This window comes from Salmo salar, chromosome ssa01, assembly GCF_905237065.1.
Source record: "Salmo salar chromosome ssa01, Ssal_v3.1, whole genome shotgun sequence".
Classification (NCBI taxonomy): domain Eukaryota; kingdom Metazoa; phylum Chordata; class Actinopteri; order Salmoniformes; family Salmonidae; genus Salmo; species Salmo salar.
The window spans coordinates 44,896,044-44,910,460 of NC_059442.1; the positions used below are offsets into that span (position 1 = coordinate 44,896,044).

Here is a 14,417-nt window from a genome sequence, read left to right on the forward strand (position 1 = left end):
TGCAACTGAGAACATGATCTGGGTTATGGAGGCATGTTTTGATGTGGGTGTCTCTTGTGTTTGTACTTTCACTCTGACAAAAACAGTACACAGTTACTCACCCTTCGAGATAACTTGAAACCGTCAAACCAGATCTTGTATCTGGAAGTAGCCTAGACTAGCTAGCAAACTAGCTAGCAAACTTGCTAGCAAGCTTCAGCCGGCCCAAAATTGGTTTGACTTTGGATATTCTATCATTGGTGCTATTTTTCTTTTCAATTGTTTTAAATGTAACCTTTTTATTTAACTGGACAAGTCAGTTAAGAACAAATTCTTATTTACAATGACGGCCTACCCCGGCCAAACCTGGACGGCGCTGGGTGAGCCGCCGTATGGGATAGTGACCGACAATAAATTAGACAATATTTTCATATCGCACACCTTTAGTTGCCTCAAATATATATATATATATGAATTTCTACAATTTATAGTTGATTTAAAAATTAAGTAATGTAAATCTGGCAGTATTGACATTTTAAAATATTGTCCCATGTACCTTGTATAATTCTAACTAGCCCCATAAGGATATCGAATGTCAAACCAAATTGACCATGGCATTGTGCTCTGAACTGATGATTACTTGGGGGGGGGCAGGATTGAAATTAACCCTTCATTCCATGACACATTTTTTTCCTAATCATCTCACAAACCTGTTATGGACAAGACTTGACTTAAAGAGCAAAATGATCCCATTTACACTTTATAGTCAATTATGACACTAGAATAAATGTTTGACTCATACCGATGCCACACCAGCTGTTTTTAAAAGGATAAATTCCTTATTACGTTCAGTTGCTCTTTAATGATCCATACTGAACAACATTCACCAGGGAGGTTTAGCACCACAATCCTTCATACATCGGTGTGAAACTTTAAAAAAACAGGCAGGCAGCAGAGATTAAACCATCCAGTCTTGTAGAGCCAGAGCAGAGCATTGTAACTCAAGTCAACATCTTCGTGCGATTGCTGATTAAAGACCAAATGGAAACATGGAGAGTCCCTGCCCCAAAGAGTTTTGATCACAGGTTCCTGTGTAAAAGCTTGCCAACTGCACTCATGAGGGGGAAAGAGGATCCAGATGTACTTCTGCACAATATTTAACCATTCTAAACCATTATGAAGTATCATGGTGGGTGGATGCACGGTCTGTCAAGGAAGACTTGGATGAAAATAAATTATGGGATTTCTGAGATACAAAAAGGTGAAAAGGAGAAAAGCATAAGTACATATTAGACTACATGGAATATATCATACAACGAAATGCGCAAAGCAAGCTGTATATAATTTGTTAAACATGGATTAACGCACGGAGAGACTCAATAAAAACTAAAGAAATGTATAGCATAAAAGTGGCCCAAAAAAAGTTCAATTTCTACTGCACTCCATACCTAAACCACACCCAATTTAAAATCGGTTCATTAGGGCACGCAATGGAAAACATTAAAACATTTTGCAATGGAAAATGAAAATGAGCATTTTAGATTGGACAAATTTGGATAAACCCTGCCTGTTCCAGTCTGTTCTCTTCAAAAGATAGCTAATGAACACGACCCTAGTGTTGGGAGTTTACAGTAGCGGTAGCACCTCCAGTCCAAGAGAGTGCCTGTGGTGAAAGCAGAGCGGTCATCAGAATCCAGAGCACTCCCGGTGAAGCAGAGGGAGAATACAGGAAGTACGACGTCACCAGGGCTCTCTGTAAGCTGTAAACTCTACTGCTGCCAGGTCTAATATTCATAAAGCATGAAAGAGTAGGAGTGGTGATCTAGGATCAGTTACCCCTGCTCATGTAATCTTATTTATTATGATCTAGAAGGCAAAACTGATCCTAGATCAATACTCCTATTCTGAGGCGCTTTATAAATATGAGCTCAGGCCCCGAACCGGGCTGCTTTCCCATCCTCGCTGCGTCTCCCATGGGTGTTAGGCGGCATCTGCAGTTCCCCTCCAGGCCTCTAGGAGTCCTCATCCTCCTCACGGTTGCCAACCACCCTCTTTCGCAAGGCCTCCTCTGGGTAACCCGGCCCTCTGGCCTCGGGACGGCCCCCTGGAGACACTCTCCTCCAGACCTCCTCCTGTTCTCCATCTTCATCGTCCTCATCATCATCCTCCTCTCCATCGGCCTCCTGCTCTTCCTCCAGCTGCTGAATGAGCCTGGCTTGTTCCATCGTCTGTTTCTCTGGAACAGGAAAGTAACAAAGGCAATATGAATAACAGTACATGACAATAACAAATGTTTTACATACCGCACACTCCATGCCATTGCTCCTAAACTAAAACATGTATGCACACATGATTATGACACTGGGTCACAACTTAGGAAGAATACAAAAAAGACAAATGTCTGTTCTCGAAAGAAATGTTTATGATAAATGATTACATGTATTCTTCCTCTATAACTTCTCTAAGAGTACTTGCTTAATGTCAGCACATAAACAGTGCTACATAGTTCACAAAGTCATATTTGCATGAACATGGATTCTCTGTCATCTCATACTCACTCTGGTAGTAGTTTGGGGAGTTAAATCGTCGTGATGGGAAGACAAAATCGGCTATGAACACCAGTATCTGGGAAGAGAAGGCACAAGGGAGGCTGGTTAGGTTATCGAGGAGAGCAGACTTGATGTTACTGTAAGATATTGATCTCTTGCTCCCTTTGCCTCCAATAACATCCAAAGTCATACATTTTTCCTACATTGCTCCATTGTTTACATTTTTAGGTGGCCCACTATGGAGGGTATGCACATACTACTAAATAATACCTTATTTGACAGATTCCTTTCAGGAATCTGTACATTCAAATCAAAGTGCAAGTAAAATCCAATTCTCGTGCAATTAAAATCAAACAAAGACAGAACACATAGGGATCACATCAAGGAGTATGACTAACGTACCAGTCCCAGGGCTAGGCCAGAGAAGAGAGTGGCCAGTCCAAAGATGATATACGAGCCCCACACTGGAATACCCAACTGCTCTGTCAGGTAGTTATGGCAACGCTGGAGGGAAAGGACAACAGGAACGCAATAAAAAGATAAGTTAAAGTAAGTCAAACCACCCTGAACATGTTTAAGAAGAACATTCTCTTAAAATTGTTCAAATCATGTGAAAATGTGTCAAATGGCAGCTATTCCCTATACGGGTGCCTTCAGAATGTATTCACACCCCTCAACTTTTTCCCCATTTAGTTGTTATAGCCAATATTTAAAATGCATAAAATTTTGATTTTTTAGTCACTGTCCTACTCAATACCCCATAATGTCAAAGTGGAATTTTCTAGAGTCTATACATGAAGGTGATGGAGAGAGAACCCGCAGGTTGTGGAAATTCAAAATACTGCATTTTAGACACGCAGGGAAAACAAAATACAGCCTAGAGCTCAAGTGTCAAACTCAATTCAAATGGATTAAATTCACAATACCCCTTAATGTCAAGGTGGAATTAGGTTTTTAGAAATTTGTATAAATTAAATAGAAATGAAAAGCTGAAATGTCTTTAGTCTATAAGTATTCAACCCCTTTGTTATGGCAAGACTAAATAAGTTCAGGAGTAAAAAAAAAAAAAGGTGCTTAACAAGTCACATAATAAGTTGCATGGAATCACTGTGTGCAATAGTGTTTAACATGATTTTTGAATGACTACCTCGTCTCTGTACCCCACACAAAATTAAATATATGTAAGGTCCCTCGGTTGAGCATTGAATTTCAAACACCGATTCAACCACAAAGATCAGGGAGGTTTTCCAATGCCACGCAAAGAAGGGCACCTATTGGTAGAATGGTACAATTTTTTATAGCAGACATTGAATATTTCTTTGAGCACGGTGAAGTTTTGAATTACACTTTGGATGGAGTATCAACACACCCCGTCACTACAAAGATTGTGCCGTCCTTAACTCAGTTGCCAGAGGAAGGAAACTGCTCAGGGACTTCGATGGGGCCAATGTGGTGACTTTAAAAACAGTTAGAGTTTAATGGCTGTAATAGGAGAAAACTGAGGCTAGATCACAATATTGTAGCTACTCCAAAATACTAACCCAATTGACAGAGTGAAAATGAAACCTGTACAGAATACAAATATTCCAAAACATGCATCCTGTTTGCAACAAGGCCCTAAAAATAATACAGAAAAAAAAAATAAGAAGAAAGTGGCAAAGCCATTGACATTTTGGCATGAATACTAAGTGTTATGTTTGGGGCAAATCTAATACAACACATTATGGAGTACCACTCTCCATATTTTCAAGCATAGTGGTGGCTGCATCATGTTATGAGTATGCTTGTAATGTTAAAGGACTGGAGAGTTTTTACAGGAAAAAAATAAATAAACAGAATGGAGCTAAGCACAGGCAAAGTCCTAGAGGATAACCTGGTCTGCTTTCCACCAGACACTGGGTGATGAACTCACCTTCCAGCAGGACAACAACCTAAAAACACAAGACCAAATCTACACTGGAGTTGCTTACCAACATGACCGTGAATGTTCTTTAGTGGCCGAGTAACAGTTTTGAATTAATTCTGCTTGAAAATCTATGGCACGACTTTAATGGTTGCCTAGCAATGTTCAACAACCAAATTTAACAAATATTGTACAATCCAGGTGTGCAAAGCTCTTAGAGATTTAACTAGAAAGACAAAAGCTGTAGTCGCTGCCGAAGGTGATTCTAACATGTAAATGAGATATTTCTATATTTCATTTTCAATACATTTGTTAAAATTTCTAAATACATGTTTTCACTTTTTCACTTTGTCATTATGGGGTAGTGTGTGTAGATTGGTGAGAATTAAATTTTGAATTCAGGCTGTAACACATCAAAACATGGAATAAGTCAAGGGTTATGAATACTTTCTGACCAGAACCCTAAAGGCCTTGTTCCAAAGTGTGGTGTGAATGGGGTCTAAAAGCACACAGGGAGAAGGCAACAGCAGGACTCACCCTAATGAACATTGACAACTTGAAGAGAGCTGACATTGTGTTCATCCTGCAGAGGAAGAAAAGGAATAAATACCTTTTAGACTTTTTAAATGAGAATCTAGTAATCAACAGCTAAAAACAAAGACTGTAACCAGGTTAAAGTGTCAGTGGCTGACAGAGGGAAAAATAAGCATGCTTGCATCCCAAATGGCACCCCATTTTCTACAGGGAAAATGAGGGGAAAAAGTATTTGATCCCCTGCTGATTTTGTACGCATGTCCACTGACAAAGAAATGATCAGACTATAATTTTAATGGTAGGTTTATTTGAACAGTGAGAGACAGAATAACAACCAAAAAAATCCAGAAAAACACGTCAAAAATGTTATAAAATGATTCGCATTTTAATGAGGGAAATAAGTATTTGACCCCTCTGCAAAACATGACTTAGTACTTGGTGGCAAAACCCTTGTTTGCAATCACAGAGGTCAGACGTTTCTTGTAGTTGGCCACCAGGTTTGCACACATCTCAGGATGGATTTTGTCCCACTCCTTTTTGCAGATCTTCTCCAAGCCCTTAAGGTTTCGAGGCTGACGTTTGTAACTCGGACCTTCAGCTCCCTCTATGTGATTAAGGTCTGGAGACTGGCTAGGCCACTCCAGGACCTTAATGTGCTTCTTCTTAAGCCACTCCTTTGTTGCCTTGGCCGTGTGTTTTGGGTCATTGTCATGCTGGAATACCCATCCACGACCCATTTTCAATGCCCTGGCTGAGGGAAGGAGGTTCTCACCCAAGATTTGACGGTACATGGCCCCGTCCATCGTCCCTTTGATGCGGTGAAGTTGTCCTGTTCCCTTAGCAGAAAAACACCCCCAAAGCATAATGTTTCCACCTCCATGTTTGACGGTGGGGATGGTGTTCTTAGGGTCATAGGAAGCATTCCTCCTCCAAACACGGCGAGTTGATGCCAAAGAGCTCCATTTTGGTCTCATCTGACCACAACACTTTCACCCAGTTGTCCTCTGAATCATTCAGATGTTCATTGGCAAACTTTAGATGGGCATGTATATGTGCTTTCTTGAGCAGGGGGACCTTGCGGGCACTGCAGGATTTCAGTCCTTCACGGCGTAGTGTGTTACCAATTGTTTTCTTGGTGACTATGGTCCCAGCTGCCTTGAGATCATTGACAAGATCATCCCGTGTAGTTCTGGGCTGATTCCTCACCATTCTCATGATCATTGCAACTCCACGAGGTGAGATCTTGCATGGAGCCCCAGGCCGATTGACAGTTCTTTTGTGTTTCTTCCATTTGCGAATAATCGCACCAACCGTTGTCACCTTCTCACCAAGCTGCTTGGCGATGGTCTTGTAGCCTTGTGTAGGTCTACAATCGTGTCCCTGACATCCTTGGAGAGTTCTTTGGTCTTGGCCATGGTGGAGAGTTTGGAATCTGATTGATTGCTTCTGTGGACAGGTGTCTTTTATACAGGTAACAAGCTGTGGTTAGGAGCACTCCCTTTAAGAGTGTGCTCCTAATCTCAGCTCGTTACCTGTATAAAAGACACCTGGGAGCCAGAAATCTTTCTGATTAAGAGGTGTCAAATACTTATTTCCCTCATTAAAATGCAAATCATTTTATAACATTTTTGACATGCGTTTTTCTGGATTTTTGTTGTTGTTAGTTATTCTGTCTCTCACTGTTCAAATAAACCTACCATTCAAATTATAGACTGATCATTTCTTTGTCAGTGGGCAAACGTACAAATCAGCAGGGGATCAAATACTTTTTCCCCCCCTCACTGAATATAGGGCTCTACTTTTGACCAGGGCTATGGTCAAAAGCAGTGCGCTATATAGGGAGTAGGGGGCCATTTGGGTCTGTTGGTTGTATGTCTAAACCTAAAACTAAGTGGCAAGTACTACCAGGAGAAGTTGGAGTGTAGTATTTGATATTTCCTGTGGTTCTGAAGTGTAGTGTGTGTCACTGATATGAAGAACAATTGTGGTTAAGAATGAGTAAAAATAAGATGCAGTCTTCATGAGATAACGACCACACATTTCCATGTAGAGTCATCTACCCCGATATCACATACTGGGTAGTCACTCATGTTATAGTTTTAAATATCTCAACAATCCTTTTAGATCGAAACTACAAATCTGTATGAAACATCCTTCCTCTAAAGCAGTCCCCAACCTCTGAGTCAAGATCCGTTTCGCAGTCAAAAAGCTATTATTTTTAAAACGTGGCTTAAAAGAAATATAAGCCTATGCACCATTAACGTAATAAAACCAGCTCAGTAGGAATGAGGTTGTTGTTCCTATGAGCAGAGAAAGTGAAATATTCCATGATATTACAAAAACGCAGGCCTATTGAGACACATGATCTCACTCATAAAAACAGCAGCTCTTTGCTGTATTCTTTGACAGTCTCTCTCTGGTTATGGTTTTAAAAGTTAAGTTAGTATCCACAGAAAAAGTTTGATACTGTAAGCACTGTGATTTGATCGGATTGGCCAGCGCAGTCGGTGCACTTGACTTAGCCACAGCTCTCGTGGTCTGCTGGGTAGACGGACAAATTAAATGGTTAAAATGGGAACACTTTTCCGAAGCCCTTCGCACATAGTAGGAATCAATTGCACCTACCGCCAACAGCGCAAGACGAATAAAACAAAAACACAGTACACTAAGATAGGCAGAAACTGCTTCTCCAATAGAAAACCCCAATCACACTTGCAGGTGATGTCATGGCGACATTGGATAGCTAAGCTCAGAAACACGTCCTCGGGTCTAACGGTCATCTCGCGCCGAACTGCACAGGCTGTCAAATCAAAGGCACTCCTTCGATATAAAGTTATTTTTTTTATTAAAATGTTAACGTGTCAGTTTGTCACTTTCACGAGTTTGGAGTAATAACACTCAACTATTTAAGACTGTGGCTTGAATCTAGGTTGTGCCTTCAGATTGAGAAAATTAACAACCAACCCCGGCCTGGTCTGCTTGGCCTGTTTTGCCACCGTTCCCGGAAGTCTCGTGATGTTGCGCCTCTGAGTTTAGAAACGGACAATTCTTTACCGTTGCCTTTTCTACAAAAATGTTTGCTGATCACTGCTCTAAATAGGGATGGGCATTTGACCTTTCGGAAGATTTTTTTCAGGTACTCGATTATTGGATTTATTTTTTAAAGTCCGGCACTGGAAAATACATTTCTAATTTATCTATATGACAACAGTGAGCAACAATGCCAAATTTATAATAACATTTTAGTCATTTAGCAGACGCTCTTATCCAGAGCGACTTACAGTAGTGAATGCATACATTTCATACATTTTTTTCTCCGTACTGGTCCCCCGTGGGAACCACTACAGATAAATACTAATTGCCTCATATATACAAACAAAAATATGTGGACACCCCTTCAAATTAGTGGATTCGGCTATTTCAACCACACCCGTTGCTGACAGGTGTATTGTATTATAGCGTTGAACACAATCTTCAAAAAGGTAGTTACCTCAGCAGTGTGGCGCTTGCTTGTAGAAGCCTTTAGCTGTGCAATGGCATAGCCTTGTTTTGTTAATTTAGCAGACAAGACGTTGTTATATCCCGAGCCCTAGTCACAGTCAAGACAATTATTTTATAGTAAAAAACATTATGTAATATAACATTAAAAAAAAATATATATATATATATATATTCTAAAGTGATTCGCATTTTACATTTGGAACAGGTTTGCTGAAATAAATTTCAGGTTTACAAACCAAAAATCTGTCTTCTTTTCAATATACAGATGTTCAATTGAGTTTATTATGCCTGTTCTGTGGAATTTTCTACATAGACTAACAGTGTTCACTGCATGGAGATGAATTATGGCCAAAATATGTTTGGTGAGTAGGCTTAATGATTATTGAAAATACGCATTGTCTTTATCAAACTAATATTTTTGCATATTTCCAGTGTGGAACCTGTCTATGTTTAGGGGGGGTAATAGCCTAGGCTAACCAATTCCAAAAGGCCACTATCAGTTTGCAAGTAGGGTCGCCACTAAAGTTAGTTATCACAGCCACAAAGTCATAAACCCTGCCTGTTTGTAAAATTTTGCGTCTTAAAATCTGATTTTATACCTAACCACACCGTTAACCTTATAACTAACCTTAAATTAAGACCAAAAATAACACGCTTGTTTTTATGAATTTTTACGATACAGCCAATTTTGACTTCGTGGCTGTGGTAACTAGTCACAACCGGAATATAGCCTAAGCAGAAAATGGCGCAATTATTCCAAAACTGCAGCTCATTGTTGGAACACAAATCCCTACTTCCGTCAACCAGTCCATTTTGAATTTGTGATAAAAAACATATCAGTTAGATATGTTTTTTTTAACTAGGCTCTTACTTCTGTAGGCGCAGAAGTAGAGGGAGGGCGTGAGACACGGAGGGAAAGGGAATTTAGGAAACAACTCTGATGCTTGGCTTATACATTTGTTGGTCCCTCAAATGCATATGTACAAATGGAACACTAGAGTCAAGCAAATTAACGTTGTCTTCAAGACAAACTTTCAACCAAATAGTTTTACAGTATTATAAATTATTTTTTTTATCTCTGGTTAAAAGATTGAGTTGATGTCAGTTTGAGTACTCGAGTTCTTGATTACTCATGCCCATCCCCATCTCGAGTTGACCTTTTCATTACATTTCAGAAAGATCCAAAACGGATTTTGTTTAAGTTTCACACAGAACGACCCAGTTTGGAGAAGAGACTGACGCTAAAACAATCCACTCACATGAAGGAAGACGGTCCAAACCAGGAAGACACCGGTTCAATGCCCTGCCACTTCTTCTCATCAATAAAGCTTAGGAAGTCATCTTTGGTGCGAGCCCCCTGGTACCTCCTGAACACACCATCCTTACAGCTGATTCACACACACACACACACACACAGTTACCATAGAAATCTAGCACACAATTGAAGACAGGTTGACAAGCCAATAGTGGCATTAACCACAATAAGGACAGAAGTAGTTTATTTGCCTATTGCGCCACTAAGCTATAGGGTTATACATTTACAGTTTTACCATTGACAATCATTTACTTTTTTATAGCAACATAAGAAGCTAGTGTCTAAACTGGGCGTAGGATCACAGCAGTAGCAAAAAAGAAGAGACATGAGAAAGAAACACTAACATTGTCTCCCCAGACAAAGTCTGAAGCCATCTAACAGCCTCTCACATTCCAGTGAGGGCTATAAACTGAAATGATCACATTTACTGATGAGACTGAGTGCAGTCTACATATAGAGTGGTTGGTAGTTGAGGTTTGTTGGCATGCATCTGTGAGAAGAACAGGATATGAGACATACAGTAACTTCAAGTAAAGGAGAGAGAACTTACTGGTAGATGGTCGGAAGTGAAGTGATAATGAATCGTCCACTCAAACCTAAGGTGCGGGAAGGAGAGCAGAATGTTAGTGAATATGACTTAATATCTCTGAATGACACCAACATCCTCTTGTTCTTGACTAATATTACAGGAGGTCTACAAAAACCTGGTAATAATGGACTATAGCTAGATAAAAATGACATGCATTGTCTACACTACAAAACATAGCGGGTGTTGTGGGAAACAGCCAGGGCCTTAATACAAAGCTCTCGGACCCCTCCCTGCCTAATTTATCTGTGAAAGGAGTAGGGTGCAGTTGCCCATAGACAGTGATCTTGGGTCAGTTTAGCATTTTCCCTACTAATAGTTAAGGTTAGGATTGGGGGATGATCCCAGATCTGTACCTAGGGGAAACTTCATCCCGGAGCTCTGTGGAACGTGAAAAGGGGAGTAATTGACAAGCAGACGGTCAGGCAGGCAGCCAGGGAAGGAGGGTATACATACCAGGCTGTTCAGTAACATCCACTTTCGCTATGTTGACACCCATGTCCTCCCCCCAGTCGGCAAACTCATTCCACATGGGTTGGAGCTGCTGGCACGCCGGACACCAGGGGGCAAAGCTGCCGGGGAAGAGTGAGTTGGGGCCAAACATTGGCATAACAATAACATTAGCTAGACAGTTTTCAAACAAAATAAGCTGACACAACTACACAAGATTCAATGGTAGCAGTTGTCAACATATTATGAATGATCAACATTAGCCATAGCTATGACTGTAAAAATCAGAGTTGTTCATATGGACACTGAAGTATACCTTAGCTAGGTCAACACAACCTACCCCATTCATTGACGCTAACCACCCTTAGCTCCCATGGACGATAGTATCTTCTGGCAGGGGACTTTTGTTAAGAGCCCCAACGCTCATTATGAACGTTAAAATGCATCACTTGCAGTACGGTTTTGGAAACATACGAAACGCATCTTTCATATTAGCGAGAAATAATTACTTCATACACACCTTTATAGGGTTAGGGTTCCCACACGGCCACATCTCCATGTTACAGTGCTTGTTTACGAAAGTCAGAGGCGGCCACCTGTGCTAATTAGCTATCTAGCGGGCTCCAAACACCTGTGTGTAAGTAACTGGTGAAGAAGTGTAGTTCAGCAACTGGAGGCATACACAGCATATGGATCTGTGCAAAACTGCTACAGTAAGTATATCTTTTTAATTTGAAAGATTATTTTGGGCTGATATGAAAGCATACACTTTTGAACGGTAGTGGGTTCACTTAGAAATGTCCTTGTTTTTGAAAGAAAAGCACTTTTGTCCATTAAAATAACATCAAATTAATCAGAAACAGTGTAGACATTGTTAATGTGCACCGGGGCCTCCCACTCTTTCTATTCTGGTTAGAGACAGTTTGCACTGTTCTGTGAAGGGAGTAGTACACAGCATTGTACGAGATCTTCAGTTTCTTGGCAATTTCTCGCATGGAATAGCCTTCATTTCTCAGAACAAGAATAGACTGACGAGTTTCAGAAGAAAGTTCTTTGTTTCTGTCCATTTTGAGACTGTAGTCAAACCCACAAATGCTGATGCTCCAGATACTCAACTAGTCTAAAGAAGGACAGTTTTATTGCTGCTTTAAAATCAGCACAACAGTTTTCAGCTGTGCTAACAATTGCAAAAGGGTTTTCTAAAGATCAATTAGCCTTTTAAATGACAAACTTGGATAGGCTAACACAACATGCCATTGGAACACAGGAGTGATGGTTGCTGATAATGTGCCTCTGTAGATATTCCATTCAAAATCAGCCGTTTCCAGCTACAATAGTCATTTACAACATGAACAATGTCTACACTGTACTTCTGATCAATTTGATGTTATTTTAATGGACAAAAAAGAAAAGAAAGTGATTTTCTTTCAAAAACAAGGACATTTCTAAGTGACCCCAAACCTTTGAACGGTAGTGTATGTTTTAAAAAAAAAAAGTTTTGCAAGCGATGATTATTATTGATGTTTCTAAACGTTAAAATACAGTGTCGGATTTGTAGATCACATGCTGCCAACCGTGGGAGAAACTAACAGCTGAAAACCCTACGGAGAAGGCTTTTCGAGAGCTATACATATCCTATCTGGAGCTCAAATAACAACAGTCACCTTTTTCGGTAAACAGAACAGCTAAAAGCAAGCTATACAGTGTCTCTTTACAATTGTATTGTTTACAAACAATGAAGTAAAACAAGCTTATATTTTGGGTTTTAATGGGGTTAGACAGTTGAACTAAAGTTATATTCTTCAAGAGTCAATGGCTATATAGCTACCATTAACTTAAGTAAACAAATTTGATGTAGCAATCTCAGATTTCCTCTTTAAGATCTCAACTACACCATAATGTAGAGGCCTGTGACATGCGGATCTCGACAGATCATTGCAGAGTGGTCTTTCTGCGTTCTATACATTAGCCTACCTATTGTAATAAAAGCACATCATTGTCGCATTATTCACATTCTCAGAATTTGCTGCGTCAAGTTAAAGTGGTCTACATCTCATCTCATAGCTGGGAGTGTAAAAATCAGGTGTGAATAGTATATGTGTGGTCTCAATGAAAAATGCAGACCGTGCTGCAATGATCTCTGTTGGGAATTCCAAAAATGTCATGGCATGGGGCCCCAAAGATTTTGTTATAATGTTTGAGTCACTCAGATAGCATAACACAGCATAACACAGCATAAGCCATGGCAAAATGTGTAGAAATGCAAGAAAATAGTGGATTAAAACTGCAAATTTCTCTCTGCCCCATGACAAAATTACAGGAAATTAGTTTGAAAACAGCAATTGTCTCATTGGCCAAGATGGTGTCTACATTTTGTTGTTGTTGATATGGTGCCCCCCACCCCCACTAAGTTTGCCACCTCTGCTTAAAGAAATCCTAGTGGAAACACTGCTAATTCTATGTAGACGCCTAACAACAATACTCAGTATGCAGCAGCCAAACACTAGCTTTCCACCTCATTGGACCTGATTATCGTGTGCACTTGAAAGCATTTCATTTAGATTCCTATCTGTAAGCCTATGCAACAATCTAACGCCAAGGCTACGCTAGTTTATCAAGATCAGAACTAGGTGATTAGGTGTGGTCTGAAAATCAACACGTGCCGATTCAAGACTACAAAAAACGGACTATTGCAGAACAACGTAGCTGTATGGCTAGCTAAGCAGTTAGCTTAGCATGCTTGCTAGCTGTACTTACAATTCAATCATCCATTCCCCTGCCAAGATGTCTTCCCAGTTTCCGTCAGTGATCTCTTTGAGGCTACTCGGTTTGGCCAAAGCTGGCTGCGACGTCAAGTAAATAACTAAAATTAGTGAACATGTTAGGAGAATCGATTTTGATCGCAAAGGTAAAGAAGACAGCATAGCATCGCCGATTTTATGATCCAGCAAGGGCGCCATGTTTAGGTAAACTCGTCGTCGCCCGTCTCTCGGTCGTTGCTAGTTACCACAGTCACAAAGTCTTGATTATGGCTAAACCCAGCCTATTTATACAATTTCTCTTCTTAAAATCAGATTTGATCCTAACCTTAACCACACTGCTAACATTATGTCTAACTCTAACCTCAATTTAAAAAATAAAAACAACATTTTCACGATATTTTTACTTTGTGGCTGTGGTAACTACTGGCAACCCTCTACTTTTTATTTTTTTGCATTACACGAATATTGTACAAACCAATTTATAAACCTGGTGGTTCGAGCCCTGAATGCTGATTGGCTGACACCCGTGGTATACGGTCTGCTATACCACGGCTATGACAAAACATTTATTTTTACTGCTCTAATTACATTGACAACCAGTTTATAATAGCAATAGCCATGGTAAATTGGCCATATACCACAACCCCTCAGGCCTTATTGCTTAAATATATCACACATTAAAAAAAAGCCAAAATAAAAACATTCTACATAAAACAAGAGACAAAAAATTAACATATATATTACGCTATGGACAAGTCACATTTTGACAAATACTGTAGAAACTTCTTTGATATTTGTATATGTTAGGGATGTTATATAATATTGTAAATCAATTAGA

General features: G+C 39.9%; 1 protein-coding gene across 1 annotated transcript; it reads right to left on the reverse strand.

Moving 5' to 3' along the window:
- Positions 1 to 798: 798 nt before the first annotated feature.
- Positions 799 to 13,795, reverse strand: tmx1 (thioredoxin-related transmembrane protein 1). Its single transcript, NM_001165399.1, is given in 8 exon segments — positions 799 to 2,215; positions 2,538 to 2,604; positions 2,931 to 3,032; positions 4,969 to 5,014; positions 9,726 to 9,854; positions 10,332 to 10,377; positions 10,824 to 10,939; positions 13,575 to 13,795. Coding segments are annotated over 8 exon segments (933 nt in total). The 5' UTR covers positions 13,778 to 13,795; the 3' UTR covers positions 799 to 1,991.
- Positions 13,796 to 14,417: the final 622 nt, after the last annotated feature.